General features: G+C 37.9%; 1 protein-coding gene across 13 annotated transcripts in view; it reads right to left on the bottom strand.

Annotated features, from left to right (window-relative positions):
• Positions 1–22,026, bottom strand: part of EXOG (exo/endonuclease G) — a 52,281-nt gene that overhangs the window by 29,333 nt on the left and 922 nt on the right. For all 13 annotated transcript variants that reach the window (XM_072941015.1, XM_072941012.1, XM_072941013.1 and 10 more), the window contains exons 2-5: positions 21,440–21,589; positions 18,156–18,295; positions 16,630–16,706; positions 13,869–13,983 (exon numbers count right to left, since the gene is read on the bottom strand). In XM_072941015.1, coding sequence (XP_072797116.1) covers positions 13,869–13,983; positions 16,630–16,706; positions 18,156–18,295; positions 21,440–21,589 — 482 coding nt within the window. The remainder of the gene's footprint in view (positions 1–13,868; positions 13,984–16,629; positions 16,707–18,155; positions 18,296–21,439; positions 21,590–22,026) is intronic.

The following is a 22,026-nucleotide window of genomic DNA, read 5'->3' as shown; positions in this document are numbered from 1 at the left end:
AGAATCAACCTGTCCAGATCTTGGTTTCTAAACACCAACCCCCATTAAAAGGAACCTGGAGAAATGGCTGATTCCAGAGTTTGCACAAGATGAGCCTGGAACATCCTGTTATGCCAGAAAGCAGGAAGGGCTAAAACAAAACAAAACAAAAAATGAAGATGTGTCAAAAGGACACAGGAGAGACAGCTTGATGGGGCTCCCACTGGCCAAATCTGGGATGATTTGAGCATCAAAATGAACACACAGTAAACCGATTAAAGACTCACTGAATAAAATCAGGATCCATGAGTTCACACTGATAATAAGAAAGAGGGAAAAGCTCTTCCTTACAGTAGAATGTCAACCAATGAATGCAGGAGTCAGAATTAGAAAAATCATCGTTGGGCAACTACTGTAGTAATAACTGATTTAGGCAGGATCATTAGTGGATGCCAAAACTAGGGGGAGAAAGTCTGAAGAGGAAAAGAATAGTTACATGGTCTCAAAGGATCTACAAAGATTACTTGACTAATTTCAAAGGGGAAAATGGTAATTTAGCTGTGAAAAAATCTGGAGGACACCACTTTAACACGGGATCTAAGTTAATGCCATCAGTAACAGGACAAGCTGACAACATGTACCTCCTGCTGGGATGCACCGTGGCGTACACAAGACCACCTCCCTCCGTGGTGTTCTGCCTGAAACATAACTGAATCTAATCAGGAGGAAACAACAGACAAGCTCAACCTAAAAGACATACTACAAAAACACCCGGCCTGTATCCTTCAAAATTCTCAATGTCACTAAGACAAAAAGGCCGAGGAACTGACTTTCAGATTAAAGGGGGCTAAAGAGACATGACAATTAAATGCAATGCATGATCCTAGACTGCATCCTGAGTCAGTTCTCAACTGATTGCTCCTCCCCTGAAATCCTTCCTTCGCTTGGCTTCTGGGACACCACTGCCCTCTGATTTCCCCCTGCCTCAAAGGTTGCTCCTCTGTCTCCTTCACTGGACCCTCCTCATCTCACCGGGATGTCTGAGTGCCCGGGGGTCCAGACTTCCAATCTGTTCTCTCCTACCTACACTCACTCACAAGACCGCATCCCAGCTTTAAACACTGTGTGCTGTCCACTCCCCAACAAATCTCTGCTTCCAACCTTTCCTCTGAGATCCCAGCTGCCTCTTCAACATCTCCACTTGGGCATCAAATAATCCCGAGTTTACACAGTCAAAACACAACGCCTGCCTTCTAGCCTCTCGACCAGCTCCTCTCTGGTCTTCATGATCTCAGACTGAAAACCTGAGTGTGAGTCTTGACTCTTTCCCTCTAGTCTACAGCCAGTCCATTACAGAGTCTCATTAGTTCTACCTGCAGGGCACGTCCTAAATCTGACCATCACCACCGCTGCCACCCTGTCAAGTCATTATTTCTCACTTAGACTAGTCCATCAGCCTCCTAACTCGTCCCCTATCACCACCTATTCTTTCATTCTGCAAAGACAGCAGCAACATCGGGCTTTAAAATGTAAACCAGAGTAAGCCCCATCCTGATTCACACGCCGCACAAGCATCCAGCTCACTCACTACAATCCAGGCTCCCTCCCACAGCCTCCTCCTTGGTGCTCACTCTGCCTCAGTCACCCAGGCACTCCTACTGTTCTTGAACACGCCAAGCTAAATCTCACCTGTGTCTGCGCTTGCTAGAAAATTCTTCAAAGAGGTTGCTCCTTCACTTCGCTTAGGTCTCTGCTCAAGCTCACTTCCCCCGAGTGGCCCGTCCTTTCCTCCTTGCCCACACTCACTGTAACTCTCTACTAAGTTTTCTTTTTGGACACAGCACTTTCTTTCTGTATCTCCTCCATGATAACACAGGCTCCATGTAACATACAACCTGGTTTATTGCTGTGTCAGAAGCACCTAGAACAGGGCCAGCTATGGAGTGGAAGCTGAATAAATATTTGTTGACTAGAAGAAAGGAGGTGGGGGAAGGGAGGGAGGGAGAAGGGAGGAAATCAGTAGTCCAAACGAGAACAGAAGTCAGAGGGCTCTAAGAAGAACATCTTCAAGAAAAACTGATCTAACTTTAAAGAAAAAAAGTAGTACGATTAGGTTAAATGATGTGAATTAGAAAGTAAAACCATCTTATTACATTTTTTAAATAGTCATTATAACAGACGGCCACCTTCACTTTCCAATTCTTAGTTTTTTGTTGTTTATGGTAACACCTCTCAAGTGGCACAGACTTTATGATACAGGATTACATCTAATTCTTTACAGGTCCAAACATACTACTTATACATGCATAATACTATAAATGCTGGTTTTACATTTTCAACAGACCCAGGATTATCAACTCAAAGACCAACAAGGGTGAGATAACATACATAAATGGGTAGAAAGGCCTGGGGAGGCCTGTGGGGAACTGAAGAGCACGCGCTCCATCGAAGGAGAAAGCTGTTACACTCATCTGGCGAACAGTGCCTGTGGGAACATATGCCAGGTGTGACTGAGTCATCTGATTTTCCTTTTTTTTAAAGAGAAGCTAAAATCTGGATTTATGTGAAATCCCCAATTATTAAACATTACCAACTAATTCAAATACGACAGCCTGTGTGAACCAAATAAAATCCTTCCTTGGACTGGACGTGCCATAGGAGACCTCAGTTCCCAAGCTCGGCTACAGGCAAAGCTCAGACTGAATCACAGCTAGCGAGCATGAATGCAAATGCTGTACACCCAGACAGTACAGAAGGGGTACATCGAGAAATAAAGGTTTAGGGATATTATGCCAAGCTAGGATGCAAAGTTTACCAAAAGAAGAACTTAAATTAACAAGACTGGCAGAGACTGAAGCAGTGTGTGAAGTAAAATAAACAAGTTTCATATATTTCACAGAAAAAGAATCAAGAGAAACTTAAAAATTGATAAAGTTGAGAAATAGTTTAATCAAAAACAGGTTTCTGCCTATCCTTTTCAGTTTATCTACTATTCATTAATGCCCTTGTTCCGGCTACAGAAATTTGTGCTCCAGCCAGGGCTATAGATCCTGGCAACCTCGAGACGGACGGAGCCGCCAAGAAGAGTGCGAGCTGGAGGCCCTGGCTCTAGCCACAGACAGCAAGACAACAGCACTTCCTACACTACTGGCAAAAGAGCCAAAACCAAGTAGGCTATTTTAAAACCGCAAGGGTGGCTTAACACCAAGACACTATTTGTTGCTGGTGGGAATGTTGAATATACTGTTTTCACAGCAGTGCAGCCGCTAAGGAAAACAGTATGTCTGGTCCTCAAAAAACTAAAACACAGAACTAGCATATGATTCAGCAATTCCACCTCTAGGTATACACTCATAAGAAGTGAAAGCAGAGACTCAAACGTGTGTTTATTTGTACATCAATGTTCACAGCAGCACTATTCACAATAGCCAAAAGGTAGAAATGTTTATTGACAGGTAGACTAAAGTAAGGTATGTATACACTGGAATATAGTTCAGCCTTAAAAAGGAATGCAATTCTGTGGATATTGTCTTACGATGCACACATTTTTAAAATTTTCATGAAGCCTAATTTGTTTGTTACCTGTGCCTTTGATGTTGTATACAAGAAGTCATTGCCAAATACAATATTGTGAAACTTTAAAAAAAAAAAAAGGAATGCAATTCTGACACAAGCTACATGAACCCTGAAGGCATTATGCCAAATGAAATAAGCCAGATGCAAAAGGACAAATATTGGATAATTCCACTTGTATCGGGTAACTACAATGGTTAAGTTCATGGAGACAGTAAGTAGGATTAAGGCTGCCAACAAGCGGGAGGAGAGAGAAAGGGGAATTTATTGGTTAATGAGTACAGAGTTTTAGTTTGGGAAGATAAAATGTTCTGGGGATGGATGGCAGAATGTACTTGATGTCACAGAAATGTATACCTAAAAATGGTTAAAATGGTAAATTTTGTAATGTACTCTTTACACCACAATAAAAAAAAAGGACTATTTGTATAATTTACTACAACGAAGATTAAAGTAGAAAAATCTATCTATCAGTATTTGACATCTTATCTAGATGTTTTAAAAGGTATTGATAAAACAGAATACTCATAAGGTAGCAATACACCTAGGTAATGTCACGGTGGAAGCCTTTCTGAGACAAATATTCCCTATGATAATTTACTTTAAAATATGAGGATTCTCTGTGGCCTAAAATATGACCAAGTTGTATAATTGAGTACTTTTAACCTAGTATTTGTCAAGAACTGAAAGAGGATTGTCGAAACTTCCCAATATTACTCTAATCCTCTCATGCCTTTTTGTATTTATGCAGTATTTTCTGTGATAAATGCTGATGCTACACAACTGGGTAGAACACAATACTGTCTGATACTAACATCATAATCTCTGTTCATTTTCTGTTTGGGTTTGTTTAATTTATTTTTACCCATTTGTTTTAAACTTTTAATCTTTCTGAGTTAATAATTAGTTCACTTTTACTTTCTCATCCAATCTGAGATTTTTACTTTCAATAGTTGAGTATATTACCTAATGGGACCTAATTAAACTTGAAAGCTTTTGCACAGCTAAGGATACCATCCACGAAACAAAAAGACAACCTACAGAATGGGAGCAAACATTTGCAAGTGATGCAACCAACGAGGGACTAACTTCCAAAATATACAAACAGCTCATACGACTTATTACAAAAAAAAAAAAACCAAAAAAAAAGCAACCCAATCAAAAAAGATGGGTAGAAGACCTAAATAAACATCTCTCCAAAGAAGACATCCAGATGGTCAACAAGCACATGAAAAGATGCTCATTATCACTAATTGTTAGAGAAATGCAAATCAAAACTAACAATGAGGTATCACCTCACACCACTCAGAATGGCCATCATTAAAAAGCCCACAAACAATAAATGCTGGAGAGGGCGTGGAACAAAAGGAACCCTCCTACACTGCTAGTGGGAATGTAAATTGGTGCAGCCACTATGGAGGACAGTATGGAGGTTCCTTAAAAAAAACAAAAATAAACTTACCATATGCTCTAACAATCCCACTCCTGGGCATGTATCCAAAGAAAAATATAATTTAGAAAGACACATGCACCCCAATGTTCACTATTTACAATAACCAAGACATGGAAACAACCTAATGTCCATCAACAAAAGACTGGATACAGAAGTTGTGGTGGGGTATGTATGTGTGTGTGCATGCACGCATCCACGCACGCGCACACATACGCACTCGTGCATGGAATACTAACTACTCAGCCATAAAAAAGAACAAAATAATGCTGTTTGCAGCAACATGGATGGACCTGGAGACTGTCATTCTAAGTGAAGAAAGCCAGAAAGAGAAAGAAAAATACCACATGATATCACTTATACGTGGAATCTAAAAAAACCAACAAACACACATACAAACTTATTTACAAAACAGAAACAGACTCACAGACATAGAGAATAGATTCATGGTTACCAAGGGGTAAAGGGTTGGGAGGGATAAATTGGGAGTATGAAATCTGTACCTCTTGGGGAGTGATGGAAATGTTAGCTATCTTGATTGTGGTGGTGGCTTCATAGGTGAATTCATTTATCAAAATTCATCAAATTATACATCTAAAATATGCGTAGTTTACTGTACAGAAATTATATCACAATAAAGTTGTTTTCAAAAAAATTATTAGTTTGCTTTTGGGGAGAGGTTATAGCTCAAGTGGTAGAGAGCATGCACAAGATCCTGGGTTGAATCCCCAGTACCTCCTCCAAAAGTAAATAAATAAATAGATAAATAATTACCTCCCTCATCCTGCCTAAATAAATAAATAAATAATAAATAAATAATTAGTTGGCTTTTACACTCTGATCCAATCTGAGATATTTTACTTTCATTAACTGAATATATTATATTTACTGTTATAACATGTAACTGGTCTGTCATCTTATTAGTATGTTTCCTTAGTTTTCTGTCTTTTGCTATAGCGTCTTTTTGGGTTGTTTTATTTTATTGTTTTGTTCTGTTAGGGGAGAGTTGGTTCTGTTAGTGTTCATTTTATAGGTGTACATATGCATAAACCTCTATTTTTACCAGCTTCTGATATGAAGCAGAGTGCACTGACAGCCCCTATGAAAAATGAAGAACTCGGTGCACTTATACTGCGATGCCTCTCTCCCACTCCCCCTGGAATCCCCTGGTTGTTGTTGGTACATCCTTTGGTTTTTGTCTTTATCTATTATAAAACCATTACATATTAGACCTCGGGCAGCTTTATTTCAAGAATACCGTCTATTACAATCTGTTGTGTAAGATTAATTACAAGACTTAATTCTTAAATGTTCTGTTCACAGCTTTTCCATTTTGTGAATTCTTTATTTGATTCATATTTCAGTTAACTGAAGTATGTCTAAAGCAATTTCTCTAGCAATAGGTAGGAGTTACATTTCTGAAGTTTTAGAATACTGAGAGATCATCTTTTTTTCATTAACTTGATATGTTAATGTTAACCAATCTGAGTAATGAATTCTTTGTAGATACCACTTCATTCTCTTCAGGAATTTAATGTCACTGAGATTTCTTAAGTCTTCCACCAAAGGAATAATAATAGTAGCTGACATTTACTGAACACCTACTATTTGCTAGGTACTAAACAATGGTCCCAACATCCCAATGAGGCAAATATTATTATCCAAATTTTGCAGATAAAACTGAACTTTAACGAAGTCTGATCATACTCCCAGGACCAAACGCAAGCAAGTATCAAAATAAAAATACAAGGACAGATCGGACGTAAAATCTGTGCTTTTACAGATTACAACCACCTGACCAGTCCTAGTATTCCAACAGAAAGGGATAAACTCCAAGGAAGGTTCCAGAAGTTTCTCCTGTGGCTTGCTACTGGTGGGGCCCTTCTGGAACTACCTAACTCATTCCAGTACCCTGCCCCATGATTTAGTAAGAGAAGACATGCCAACTTAATATCCTTTTGTAATTTACTCCAAATGAACTGTAGGTTTCAGATATTATTTGAAATTCCTTGACATAAGACTCGACATTTCCTGATTTCACTGTAAATGGAGTTCTCTTTTCAGATCTTATGGTATTCTTCATTCCTGACAGCTTAGAGGATGAGAAAAGTAAAAATGTATACTTCCTCATCATGATTTCTGGACTCCAAATAGACTGACACCAAAAGAACTGGGAACAGAGAAACTTAATAGAGGCCTCTGTGATACTGCAGGTGTTTAGAGCTTCAGCAAAATCTGAGTACAAGTTAAGAAAAAAAATTGATAAAAAGTTGCAGACTATCACTTACATGTAGGGTCTAAAAAAAAGACACAAATAAATTTATCTGCAAAAAAGAAACAAACTCATGGACACAGAAAACAAACTTACGGTTACCAAGGGCAGAGGAAGGGCTAAATTGAGAGTGCAAGATTTGCGGACACTAAGTAATATGGATAAAACAGATAAACAACAAGTTTATACTGTATAGCACACAGAACTATATTCAGTATCTCATAATAACATTTAATAAAGAGTATGTATATCTGTGTGTGTGTATGTATAGACTGGGACAACTGTGTTGTACACCAGAAATTGACACAATGTAGACGACTCTACTTCCATTACAAAAAAAAAAAAAGGGAAAGAAAAAGGAGAATTAGATCCTTTGAATAACTGATTACTAGAAGTGAAATAGAATCAGCAATAAAAAACCTCGCTGCAAACAAAAGTCCAAGACCAGATGGTTTCACAGGGGAGTTCCATTAAACATACAAAGGAGAGCTCATATCGCTCCTTCTCAAACTCTTCTAAAAGACTGAAGAGGGAATACTCCTAAACTCATTCTATGAAGCCACCATCACCCTGATACCAAAGCCAAAGACACTACCAAAAAAGAAAGCTACATAGGTCAATAGCGTTGATGAACATAGACGTAAAAGTCCTCAACAAAATATTACCAAACAGAATCCAACCACATATGAAAACAATTACACATTATGATCAAGTTGGGTTCAACCCAGGGACACAAACATGGTTCAACATATGTAAATCAATGTGACACACCACATCAGCAAGAGAAAGGACAAAAACCACATGATCATCTTAATCGATACAGAAAAAGCATTTGATAAAATTCAACACCCATTTATGATAAAACCTCTAACCAAAGTGGGTATAGAGGGAACATATCTCAACACAATAAAAGCTATTTATGACAAGCCCACAGCCCAGATAATACTCAGCAGTGACAAGCTGAAAGCCTTCCCGCTAAAACCTGGAACAAGACAAGGATGCCCACACTCACCACTTCTATTCAACATAGTCTCAGAAATCCTACCACAGCAAGGAGGCAAGAAATACAAACAAAAAGGACCCATATTGGAAGAGAAGAGATAAAACTGTCACTATATACAGATGACATGATCCAATATATAGAAATCCCTAAAGGCTCCACACACAAACCATTAGAGCTGATAAAAGAATTTGACAGCGTAGCAGGATATAAGGTGAACATACAGAAATCATTTGCATTTCTTTACACTAACAATGAAATAGAAGGAAAATAGAGTAAAGAAACAATTCCTTTTAAAATCACATCCAAAACAATACAATACTTAGGAATAAATATGACTAAGAAGGTGAAAGATTTATACAGGAAGAACTACAAAACACCGATTAAGGAACTTAAAGAGGACTTGAAGAAATGGAAAGATATCCCATGTTCTTGGATTGGAAGAACCAATATTGTAAAAATGGCCATGCTGCCCAAGGCAATCTACAGATTCAGTGTGATGCCTATCAAATTACCAAAGGACATTTTTCACAGAACTAGAACAAAATCTTCTAAAATTTATCTGGAATCATGAAAGACCCAGAATTGCCAAAGCAATGTTGAAGAAAAAGAATGGATCTGGAGGAATAATCAACCCAGACTTCCGACAATACTACCCAGCGACAGTAATAAAAATAGACTGGTATTGGCATAAAAACAGACACACGGATCAGCGGAAGAAAACAGAGAGCCCAGAAATGAACCCACAGACCTACAGTCAATTAACCTTCGACACAGAAGGCAAGAATACGCAAAGGAGAAAAGGCACTCTCTTCTGCAAGTGATGTTGGGAAAAATGGATAGCAGCGTGTAAATCAATGAAGTTAGAACACTCCCTCACACCAAACACAGAAATAAACTCAAAATGGCTAAAAGACTTAAATGTAACACTAGACACGATAAATCTACAAGAAAACAGAGGTAAAACCTTCTCTGACACAAATCTTAGCCATGTTCTCCTAGGGCAGTCTATCCAGGCAATGGAAGTATAAGCAAAAACTAACAAGTGGGACGTAACTGAACTTATAAGCTTTTGCACAGCAAAGGAAACCATAACCAAAACAAAACAGCAACCAACGAAATGGGAGAAAATACCCACAAGTGATGTGACACTGACAAAAGGTTAATTTCCAGAAATGTAAACAGTTCACACAACTTAACAAAAAAACAAATGAACCATCCAAAAATGGGCCCAAGACCTAAACAAGCAATTCTCCAGTTAAGACATATCAATGGCTAAGAGGCACATGAAAGAAGCCTCAATCTCGCTACTTATCAGAGAAAACGCAAACCAAAACTATAATGAGGTATCACCTCACACCAGTCAGAATGGCCGTCATTCAAAAGTTCACAAACGATAAATGGTGCAGAGGCTGTGGAGAAAAGGGAGCCCTCCTACACTGCTGGTGGGAATGTAGCTCGGTGCACCCTTTATGGAAAACAGTCTGGAGATTCCAAAGACTAAAAATAGACTTACCATATGATCCAGGCCATAAATGATAAACCCTGGAGAGGCTGTGGAGAAAAGGGAACCCTCCTACACTGTTGGTGGGAATGTAGTTTAGTGCAGCCATTATGGAAAACAGCATGGAGATTCCTCAAAAAACTAAAGATAGACTTACCATATGATCTAGCAATCCCACTTCTGGGTATATATCTGGAGGGAACTTGAAAAGATACATGCACCCCAATGTTCATAGCAGCACTATATACAATAGCCAAGACATGGAAGCAAGCTATTTGTCCATCGACAGATGACTGGATTAAGAAATCGTGGTATATTAATATAACAGAATACTACAGAGCCATAAAGAAGAATACAATAAACCCATTTGCAGCAACATGGATGGACCTGGAGACTGTCATTCTAAATGAAGTAAGCCAGAAAGAGAACGAAAAATACCACATGATATCACTCACATGTGGAATCTAGAAAAAAAGACAAAAGAACTTATTTACAAAACAGAAACAGACTCACAGTCATAGAAAACAAACTTATGGTTTCTGGGGAGGAAGGGGGTAGAAAGGGATAAATTGAGATTTGAGATTTGCAGAGCCTAACTACTATATATAAAATAGATAAACAAGTTTATAGTGTATAGCACAGAGAACTATATTCAGTATCTTGCAGTCACTTATGGTGAAAAAGAATATGAAAATGAATACATGTATTTTCATATATGACTGATGCATTGTGCTGTACACCAGAAATTGACACAACACTGTAAACTGATCATACTTCAATAAAAAAGTATATTTTAAAAAAGGTTAAGTCTTTAGTGGTTAGATTTATATATTCTAGTTTAATGAGAATTCTGGCATAGAAAATACATATTATCCAGTGTAATGAGAATTCTCATATAGAAAAGATATATTAAAATATACATACATGTATATTTGCTTCATTCTGAACCAACTGCAAATTTAAAATTTGTAAGGATGACACACAGAACATTGTGTACCCTTCACCCAGGTTCATCAACTGATAACATTTTGCCCAATTTGTTTTAACCACTGCCTTTTCTTCTATTTCTTTTCACTAAACTTTTTGAAAATAAGTCGAAGACACATCTTTCAGGATGTATTTCTAGGAGCAAAGACATTTACTTTCACAATTACAGTATAATTATAAAAATCAGGAAATTTAACACTGATAAAATATAATTATCTAATCTACACACCTCAAATGTTGCCAGTTGTCCAAATAAAGTCTTCTTTAGCAACTCCTGTTTTCCTGATCTAGGATCTGATCTAAGACAACACATTACATTTCGTTTCCATGCATTTTAGTCTGCAGCTCTTAGTCTCCATTAATCTGGCACACCTAATTTCTGTCTCTTTCTTTCACAACACTAACATTTTTGAAGAGCACAAATCAGCTGCTTCACAGAATGTTCCTCAGTTGGGGTTTGCCTGATACTTCTGCATGATGAGACTCAACACTCTGCGTTTTGGGGAGAAATATCACAGAAGTGATACTGTATCCTGCTTAATACATCCCACTAGGAAGTACAGTTTATCAGTAGGCCCCATACTGGCAATATTAACTTCGATCACTCAGTTGAAGGGGGGTTTCTCTACTGCAGAGTTATCATTTCTTGCTTTGCTATTAATAAGTAGTTTGTGGGGGCATTCTTTTAGGCTATATAAATGTCCTGTTCCTCACAAAACTTTCTAGTTATAACATCCACTGATGATTGTCCGAAACACTTACTACCGTGATGGTTACAAAATGATTTTTCTGTTTCATTCTCACAAACTTATTAGTTGACCATCCACCAGAAGCAGCTTTTTCTTACACCCATGTATTTACTTATTAAAAGCATAGATTGTTATTTAATTCAACATATCTATAATCCATTTTATTTTTATATCAACTAGTTCCAAACACGGTAAGTTAGAACTCCATCAAACTGATTCCTGTGTCCTTTGGACACGTCCTCACCAATAGTGTGAGCACTTTCTTACTTCCTGGCACAAGATGTTCCATTCTGTACCTTCCCTGAACCAGCCCTGGAATCAGTCATTTCTGCAAGTGCTGGGTTCTTTCGGCAGGAGATAGTTTTTTAGATATTAAGACCTGGTCTCAAGGCACACTCACTGCTAACAGCATATCACTGCTTCTAGGCCCTTTCAGCAGATATATAATATTTTTTATAAGTTACATTTCAAAAAATTATATCCAGCTTAAGAAAAGCAATATACTTTGCATGACAGCATTTGGCCAAAACATATTTAACAGAAATATTCACACACACCAAAAAAGCTGCTAAGTAAAATACTCATAATTACTGGTTAATTTTCCCTTTTAAACTTTGTACACATTTCTTCTTCTACTACACAGTGAGTCATATAAATCTTTCAATTTTATGAAAACAAAGCACACATAAAACTGTAATTTGATGACTTTAAGGTTTAGAAGTGAAAGCTGGGAGAATCTATTTTCCAATGGTAAGAGTAAAGAGGATTTACCAAAGCTCAAGAATAATTAGTATTTGAAAAGAGACTACAGGGAGCTTCAAGCCATTTTTTTCTTCTAATATTACAAAAAAATACTAAAGTTAATAAGATGATCAGAGGAGAGAGATTAATCTGCTTAAAATACTAACTCGTTGCCACTCCTTCACTCCCACAAGAACTCCTGGAATTCTCTGAGGGCGGGAGTGCCTATATGAACACCTTGGATGCTTACACACCACTGCACATCACAGGCAGACAGGCTGGTAATAAGCAAGTCAAGTAGGACAGAATATACCCTGAAGTTGTTTTGTTTTCCTAATCCTGTTTCCCAGGTCATTCAGTTTTTATCACAGACCCCCTTACGTAATCACGTGACCTAAGCAGCATTTTCTGAACACCACAAGAAGTTCCCTCCAAACACACCTCCTCTTTGACTTCCCCAGAAAGTCCTTCAGTCCTTCTCTCTTTACTATCACCTTGCTTCCTCCTCAGTGCACTTCGTCCCCGGCCCTCTGGATCTCACAGTACACCCATTCAGCCACCCTCCTGGCAGAATCCTCAGTCTCAGACAACAATATGAGCTGTCTAAAGCTCTCATACCACTAATAATACTTTCTTACATCTTTAATCTCCCTTTCCTTCAGTCGATACAATTCTCAAATATCTTGCATATAAAAAAACTTGACCTTTTTTAAAAAATCCAAGCATCTAAAAGAAAACCTTTTCCTCCCATTTATTCAACTGACTGCAATCTGTATGTCTTCAACTGTTCCCTCTTCCTCACCCAAAAACAAGATTCATGGTTACCCTTTCCTGTATTCTGCTCATCCGCTTCACTCCACCTGCCTGTGTTCAGCCCTGCATCTGTTCTCGCGTGGACTCTGCAAGAATGTCCCAGCTCACCTCCTGGCCTCCAGTCTCTCCTATAAACACCACCTTCCTCACCTACCTCTCTACACAGTGCCACCAGAATACTCAGTAAAACCCCAAACAAATCACATCACTCATGCTTAAAAAAATCTGTGACTTATCTGTCTAAAAACCAAAATTGAAGTCTTCAAGAAATACAAAGCCCTCCGTTATCTGGCCCCTCTCCTAACTATTATAGAAATCTCCAACCTCCCTCTGAGCCACCCATACTATTTTGTACCACAAGCTCCAGTCTTGATCAGTGAAACCTAAATCCCAGAACTGTGCTGTTGACCATAAACGCCCTGGGCTCACACTGCTCCATCTTCTGGAGTTCCCCTGCTCCCCTCCTGACTCAGTTTATTCCTAATCATCTATCAAGTCTCCTCCAGTAAGTCTTCCTGATCCACGCAAATAGGGCTGGTCCATTCTTTCTGACACCATTTCATCTATGTAGCTGTACAGATATCACATGTTAAAATGACTAATTGATAACATGTCTGTCTCCCTTACTAAACTTGAAGTCAATGGCTGCTTTTTAATCCATCATTATATCCTGTAAGCCTATCATTCCAACAGCTGTTTGATAAATCCCATTGAATAAATGAAATTAAAAAGCAGCATACAGAACGAGATTATAATCTCATGCAAATAACATAAGCCTGAATGTTAAAACCTGTTCCTACCTGGTAACTAACTGTTTTCTTTCCGTCACTTCCACTCTGAGGTAAGGTCAATGGTCCAGATACTATCCAGACGTCCTCAAACCTCTCTGTCAGTTCTCGACAGTACATTTCTATTCTGAAAAGCAAAGCAAAAACAAGTATGATATTCTAGGACATGAATGTAGAAAAGGGCAAACCATATCAAGTCCTAAGAAAAGATACCAAGAATATGGAATTAGAAAAGTGTAAACAAGAGAATATGGCACAAACACTACAAGCATATAAGGAACATTTTTTCCCAGTTTACTTACTAAACCAAAAAACTTAAAAATTACACACATTTATAAAACTATCTGCATTTTCCTGTGTTTGCAGTCATTGTACAATTAAGAACTGAAATTTTGTTGTTTTTTCCCTTATTCTTCTGTGCCATAGTTCTCACTTTTTTGAAGAACTATGTATCATTTCAACAAGATACATCTTTCTTATGTAATCATTCCTATTGTAGGACAACCGGGTTTATTCTAACATTTCTTAAATAATGCAACATTGTACATTATTATCCATTATTATCAACATTGTGAATTACCCTTAGAATAAATTTCAAGGGCTAGAATTTATTGAATAAATATTTTAATGATGCTTGATTATATGTAAAACTAGTATTTTTAATGAGACTGTACAAATCTATAAATTCCAAAATATGACATGCAGTTTCTCAACAATCTTTACAACACTGGGATTTATCACTTAAAAACTGTTTTTGCCAATTTATTAGCTAAAAATGACAAGCAGTTTTAATATGCACTTTTTTATGCTGCAGTTGCAAGAGATTTATGAGCAGTAACAATGCATGACATCCTTCCTCAGTTTCCTTATCTAAAAAGTAAAATCCACATTAGTACATATTACGCATATATGCCCAACTAAAGATAACATTTTCCTCCCAAAACTATATCCCTTGAGAAAGGAAACTGTTAAAAGCTTCTACACGTATGTAATCAGTCAGGATATGGAAAGAAAATTCTATAGGACTAACATCCCAGGTCTTCAACAAATAATTTGCAAGGGGAGGAAAAAAAAAGTGGGAAAGAAACTTACAGATTAAAAGGGACTAAAGAGATATCACCCAAATCTATGTGTGGACCAGGTTAGAATCAACCAAAAATAAAAAAAGTAAAGACAATAAGGGAAATTTCAACACTGATTATAAAATTGGTAATAAGGAACTACTACTTACTATTAAATTTTTTAGGGGCAGTTAACAGTACTGTGGTTATATTTTTAAGAAATTCTTTCCTTCTAAAAATATGTATTGAAATATTTATGGCTAAAACAATATATCTGTGACCTGCTTAAAATAATCTGAGTAGGGGGAAGGGAGAGTATGCAGATGAAACAACTGTTGAAGTATTATTTTAGTGTGAGGTGCTGTCTTATTAATTATTTTAAAACACAAAGTACTGACTGGGGAAAACGCAGTACCCTGAAATATTAGTACTAGTTTTAAATGCTTAAAAAGATCTCTTGATAGAACTGAATGAGAGTCAGAAAAATACAGAAGACTCAAATGATTTTACACTGTAGTCACCCCTTATTCGCAGAGGATACGTTCCAAGACCCCAGTGGATTCCTGAAACCGCGTACAGTACCAAATCCTACACACACTATGCTTTTTCCTATACATACCTATGATAAAACTTAATTTATAATTTAGGCATAGTAAGAGATTAACAAAATAACTAATAACGAAATAGAACAATTATAACAATTTACTGTAATAAAAGTTATGTGAATGTGGTCTCTCTTAAAATACCTTACTGAATGAATTTAATGGCTTTTCCATCTAAACTAAGCAATCATGCTTAGTGGCTGAAACTTTTACAGCTGGAGGTGCAGCAGCAAAACTAGCACGAGTTTCTTTTTTCTTCTTCACAATTTCATGGATAGGAGGTTCCTTCTTACGATAGATCTTAGCCACTTCAGTATACAATTTTTTTTCTTAAGCCAACAACTTTCACCTTTCCACTTAAAGAAAGCACTTTACAGCTTCTCTTTGGCATATCCAAATGGCTGGCATCACTACTCTTGCATTTGGGGGCCATTACTAAGTAAAATAAGGGTTTTCCGAACACACGCACTATGAAAGCGATATGGTTACTGACCAACGGGTGGGATACACTGGACAACAGAGGATCCACATTCCCGGTAGGACAGAGCGGGAGGTGCTAGATTTCATCATGCTACTTAGCTACATGCCAATTTAAAACATATGATTTATTTATTTCCAGAATTTTCCATTTAATATTTTTGGACTGTGGTTCACAGCTGACTGAAACAGCAGAAGGCAAAAGCATGGATAAGAGAGGACTACTGCAGTCAGGTCCTATCGAAAACTGGTAATGGCTACGTTGGACTACACCAAAACTGCTCCCAAAAAGCTCAGCAGATCTTTAAATACAAGCAGAGAAAAACACAGAGCTCTCCTCTGCCTATAGCGTGCCCTACTGCCTCAGTAATAAATATTTTGGGCAGTTTCTTCTAAAACTTGATTTCTGACCAGTGGCAAATATGACCAAAACGGCTGGCTAAGTTTTGAAATCTGTACTCCCACAGAAAATTATACTCCCAAAATCCAGCAAAGAAAACCGGTCCGAAGTACTTCAGTCATGCTACTATCTGACCAACAGAGGCAGAAACAGCTGCCAGGCTCACTAGCACATTCTCCTGGCACATCATTCATCTCCCACAGAATCACATTTTTGAAACTCTCATATCTTACCTGTTCCAATATCCAGCATTATTATCAAAATTCTGAGGCACAATATTAGAAAGGTAAAAGGTTTCAGCCATGGCTTTCTGTGAAAAGAAATAAAAATAATAACTCGCACTGAAATGCCTTCCTCTTTGAGTGAGATTTTCACACAGCAGAGACAGGAAAGCAGTTCCGTATTCCTAGCTTAGCTTCAGGCAGTTAAAGTGATTGTTTAGATAAATGAAAGCCACAGCTATTTCATGACAGAAAGCTCAATGATGATTATTCAGAATAAGGACTTCAACAAAGGAAGCAGTTTGGTGTGCTGGCTTTCTTCATAACGTATAAAATTCAACCTGTAACGTGGACTGTATGAACTAACTTCTGGCAGAGTTTCTCAATGGTCAGCCTTCAGGGATAGCAGTATTTAAGGAGTACAGTACAAACACATTACTTCAAAATTGGCACCAAAAAATTCCTGTTCTTCTCAATTTCTGGCACCATGTGTCCACTCATCTCACACTTCTGATTCAAACACAAGGCTCTGTCACTGGATTTCCTTTCATTGATCTACACTAACCACCAAGGCCACCAGATACCTTCTTTTCAAATAGCAGCTCTCAACCTTGGATGCACATTGAAATAACCTAGGAAGCTTTAAAAAATATTGATGCCTGGGTCCTACCCCCTAGAATTCTGATTCAACTGCTCTGGCTTTCAGGTGCAGGCATCAGGATTTTTTAAAAAACTTTCCCCACTGATTATAATGAGTATCCAAGGCTGAGAACCACTATCTTAATGACAATAAGCATTAACAATTTATGCAATAAATGTCAATGTCAGAAAAAAACATTTCTCCCCTTTTTTGGCAGAAAAATTATCCTAAATTAAAGAAGACTGAAGAGACATGACAACTAAATGTACTGGGTAATTCATGATTAGATATTGAAGCCAAAAAAAGTTGTAAAGGATATAATTGGGACAGTTTGGCAAATCTGAATATGAATTGTATACATTATTGTACAAATATACAAAATACGTCTGCACACATTTCCTGGTATAATGATACACCTGACGTAAATGCAAACATCCTCATTCTTAGACTGATACAATCTCCTGAGCAACCTACTTAGGAACGAAGTGTTACGATGTCTGCAATTTACTGTCCGTGGTTAAAAAAAATTGCACGTGTAAAGTAAGTGTATCAAAACATATTTCCTGTACTATCCTCAATGTTTTTACAAGTCAAATTGTTTTTGCTGGACTCTCTTCAACTTCTCCACAGGTCTGAAATTTTTTGAGATAAAAACGAGTGAGTAGCTTTAGCTCCTACTGGCTTTCCAATTCCCTTCTACATAGCATTTAGTTTTCCTCATTCAACCTGTTTAAAAATGTCTGAGCAAAAAAGGGATTAAAGTCAGGAAGAAAATTACAAAGTAAGAGTTGAAAATTCTCAAGTTTTAGGGCTTCGCTCCTGGGTTTTTGATTTCCAGGGTCCACGGTATGCATAACACCAAGCCTGTATTCCCATCCCTCCCCAAAAATATGCCTACAGATGAGAATTTGTTATTTCCTGCTGGGGCCATGTGTCCTCGTGACCACCCACTTCCAACATAGTCCTCGTTGAAGGCACTGAAGGTTGGAGGGATGTTGGGATCAGGCTTGAATTTACAATGTTTTCTGTCTGCATCACCTGAAGAAAAACACACAAAATGGGTAAGTTACCAGTGAACAACTATCCCTCGAGCTTCTCTAAGCAAGGCAAGCTGGTTGCTGCTGGCTGGTATCTCTCTGAGCAGCTAGTGCTGACTGACGGCATGCGTGTCTCAAGTTCCTGGGATAGTTCAGATACTTCATCTGAGTTTAGCAAGGACTAGTCTAGGAAAGAATGTTTTCATACAGTGTAGCTATCTCATGTACTTTTGTTTATGGCCTTTCAAGTTAAAGGAAAAAGTTCCCCTGGACAGTATTTATGTAAAAACAATGACCAATCAAATAACTGAGCTGTACAGAAAGCTTAATTACTAAACACTCCTGCTTTTTAAAAAGACCCCCATGTACTGTATTTTGTACAACTGTATTTGACAAGTTTATATGTACTGAAATAATGGATATATATAGACACAAAACAATTTGTTCTGGGCAGCCACAGCCTAGGGGAGGGGGAGAGTGTCTCTGATATCTTGCTTAACTGCCTCTTAAGCCATGACAAAACAAACATTTAGGTTATGAGTTCAATCCAGAAATCTCTGAAACAAAATATCTGAGCACACGCGGGAGAGACGAAATCTCATTTTTACTTATATTCTGACACCCCCAGAACAGTCTGCCAAAGTGGACATCAGCAAATCCGAGCACGACATTTTCCGCTGTCATTAGGACAGATCTTGTTAAACTATAAAAATTATGGGGACAAAAGGAATATACTCGGGCTGCTACTCAAAAAAGTATAAAATGGAGATCAATGAAATGACTGATTCCAATGTCATTTCATTCAATCAAGAAAATTTTTAAATTATCAGACCTGAAAGTTCAAAGTAAAGTATCTAATACCTAACTTTTCAGAATCACTCCATAAATTAAAACAACAACAACAACAAAACTGGTAATACAGAGAATTACTAGTAAACTTCTCTAAGTGTCATTACCATTGGAATCATTTCCTCTTAAGTCTGCTTTTCTTTGCCTGGTGCTCAATGCCTTTGAAAAATCATTTTTGGGAATTTTCAAAAGCCTAGGATGAAGATGACTTTCTAGAGAGGGGATGTAAACTCACTTCTGTTGAGGTCTTATCTTCAGTCCCCCTTACCCCATAAGGCTGCGGAACCAAAGGCAACATGGTTTTGGTTTACCAGGACTGCCCTGAGCTCTCTGGCTTCTGGCGTTCCCCCAGATACTGGCCTTGCAAATCTACTATCATGTTGGCTCTTCATGGTTTTGGTGGGGGTTTTTTTAGTGATTTTTTTTTTCTATATACTTTTTTTACATACTGTTAATAACATTTCTTGTTTTTAGGAGAGTTAATCTGAATAACACAATCTGTCATTACTAAAAACAGAAGACTCTTTGCACTACAATCAAGTAAATCACAGGTATATTGCCTCTCATTTTCAAATAAATCAGCTCTGTTTCACCTCAACACTACACAGCTCACAGGATCTACAATATGAAATGCAGTGCTTTTCTTATATGTCTCTGAAAATAACTTAGTAGTAACATGAAATTAGTAAAGCTGAAATTACTACTTGGGAAAATTTTTGTATTAAAAGGAAATTGGTCAGGCTTGAGACTAAATCAATTCAGTGTTCCTTGATGTAAAGTTATAATCAAGTCTCACTGCTATGATAAAGTTTATACTTACATAGTTTCCTTCTAGCAGCAAACACATTCTAAGCCTCCTGCTATTCCGCTGGATGATGTGTACTCTATAAAGGCACACACTCATCTTAATGTCAGCATTTTGATATATTTAAACATAGCATGCACTGGAAAGCAATGGAGAAATAATTTGTGGGCCATATAGCAAATTAAAAGGCAAATAACAAAATGGGAATAAGACAACTATGACAAGAAGTCATATCCTTAATATAAAAGAACTACAGGGAGAGCCTATAATTCAGTCGTAGAGCACGTGGTCAGCATGCACAAGGTCCTGGGTTCAATCCCCAGCACCTCCATTAAAATTAATTAATTAAATAAAAACCTAACTACCGCTCCCCCAAAAACTGGTTGAAAAAAAAATTTTTAAAAAAGAACTCCTACTAAATTCAAAAAAGAATATCCCCACTGAAAGAAATAAAGAATAATTCACGAAGAAACAACTCACAAAATATTAACACTCACTGGTAACCAATAACTGCAAATAAAATGAACTAATTAATTGGTGAAGCTCAATGCTCATTATGGGTGAGAGCTGGAAGAGACAGGACAAAGAATGATGATGGGAGTGAAAACTGAAATAATCTACCCAGGAATCAATCTGACACTGAATATCCAAATGTGGTCATCTTAATTATAGGAATGTATTAAGACACGAGGACACATGAACAGACTCACACACCTGCCTATCCCCTCCAGCCTCATTTTGAATCGCATTCTCCCTTGCCCCAGAAATGCTGGCCTTCTGTTAGTTCCCTAATGAACAAAACTCATCCCTCTGGAGTCTTTAAAGATGCAACTGGGCTGCTCTTTCTCTGCCTGGCATGCTCTTCTCGGTATCCCGCTGCCCACCCAACTCCTCTGCTGAGGTAACTGCTACCTACCCTTCAGGCCACTTTCTCAGAGAAGCCCTCACTAATCAGTATCAGGTTCTCCTGTGAGACACTCTCATCGTATTCTTTACTGCTCCTTAATTATACTAACCCAGCTTGCAATCATTTTTCCTTCACGACAGCTGTTACCAATTGGTTACCAATTGTCACCAATTATACATTCATGATTATGCGATGGGTCAACCCATCCCCTCCCCAACTCAAAGTGCCTTGCGGGTAGAAACCATCTACTACGGTCACTGATACGACCCCAAGGCTCAATACAGTCCCAGGCACATGGAAGGCACTTGAAAAATACTTGTGGAGGTAATGAATGAGCGGTGCTCGTTGCAGCAATATTTATGACAAAGCCTCTGATTCATGTGTCAAGATGCAGCCCCTGAGACAGCTGGGAGGGGTCCGTGGCTCCCCAGCCACCAGGCAGGGTCCATTTATCTAGTGAGCCACACAAGCATCATCATTTTCTAAATGTGCTGAAATGTGAAAAAGATTGAGACTGTTAATAATCCAACTTGTTCTAAATTTGGAAACATCTTTCATCAATGCCTTTACTTCTAACCACCTACCCATTATCTTGCTCTTGGATATATGTTCAAGAACCCATCTAGGCACCCGCTTTGCCTGATCATAAGATAAGGCATGATTAGTGTAATGCCTAGTCTCTGTTCCAGTTAAAGGGAATCCAAATTGTTCCAAGAGAGCCTTTTCTGGAGAACCTAAAAATGAAAAGAAAAAAAAGGAGAAAAAAATAACAGTTAATGACTTACTAGGAACAAAAAATTATGAGGAGGGTAAGACTTACAAAGGACTGACTCAACAGTTTAATTCACTAGATCTCATTTTTGCAATTACTTACAAGGCAAAGATAAGAGACAGCAGCAACAGGTAAAATACTGGTTTTTGCCTTTAACCAGTTGTATAGCTCTATCAAGGTAAACTCTGGCTATTTCATTAACTGTTAAATAAGGACCTGATCTTGCTAGTCTTTCATATCAAATTTTCAAATCTCTGGCCCACAAGGTACAGTGTATACAAAACCAGCAAAGGAAAAACTCATGCCATTACCAGTCACAGATATGACTGAATGGGAGACACCCACTCATGATGTTTTCGGAGTTAGTTTGGGAACAAAAAGCACAGCTTTTACACTTTC

This window comes from Vicugna pacos, chromosome 17 (assembly GCF_048564905.1).
Source record: "Vicugna pacos chromosome 17, VicPac4, whole genome shotgun sequence".
NCBI lineage: Eukaryota > Metazoa > Chordata > Mammalia > Artiodactyla > Camelidae > Vicugna > Vicugna pacos.
Note: the sequence above shows the minus strand (reverse complement) of the source record. Positions and strands in the feature narration are given on the sequence as shown.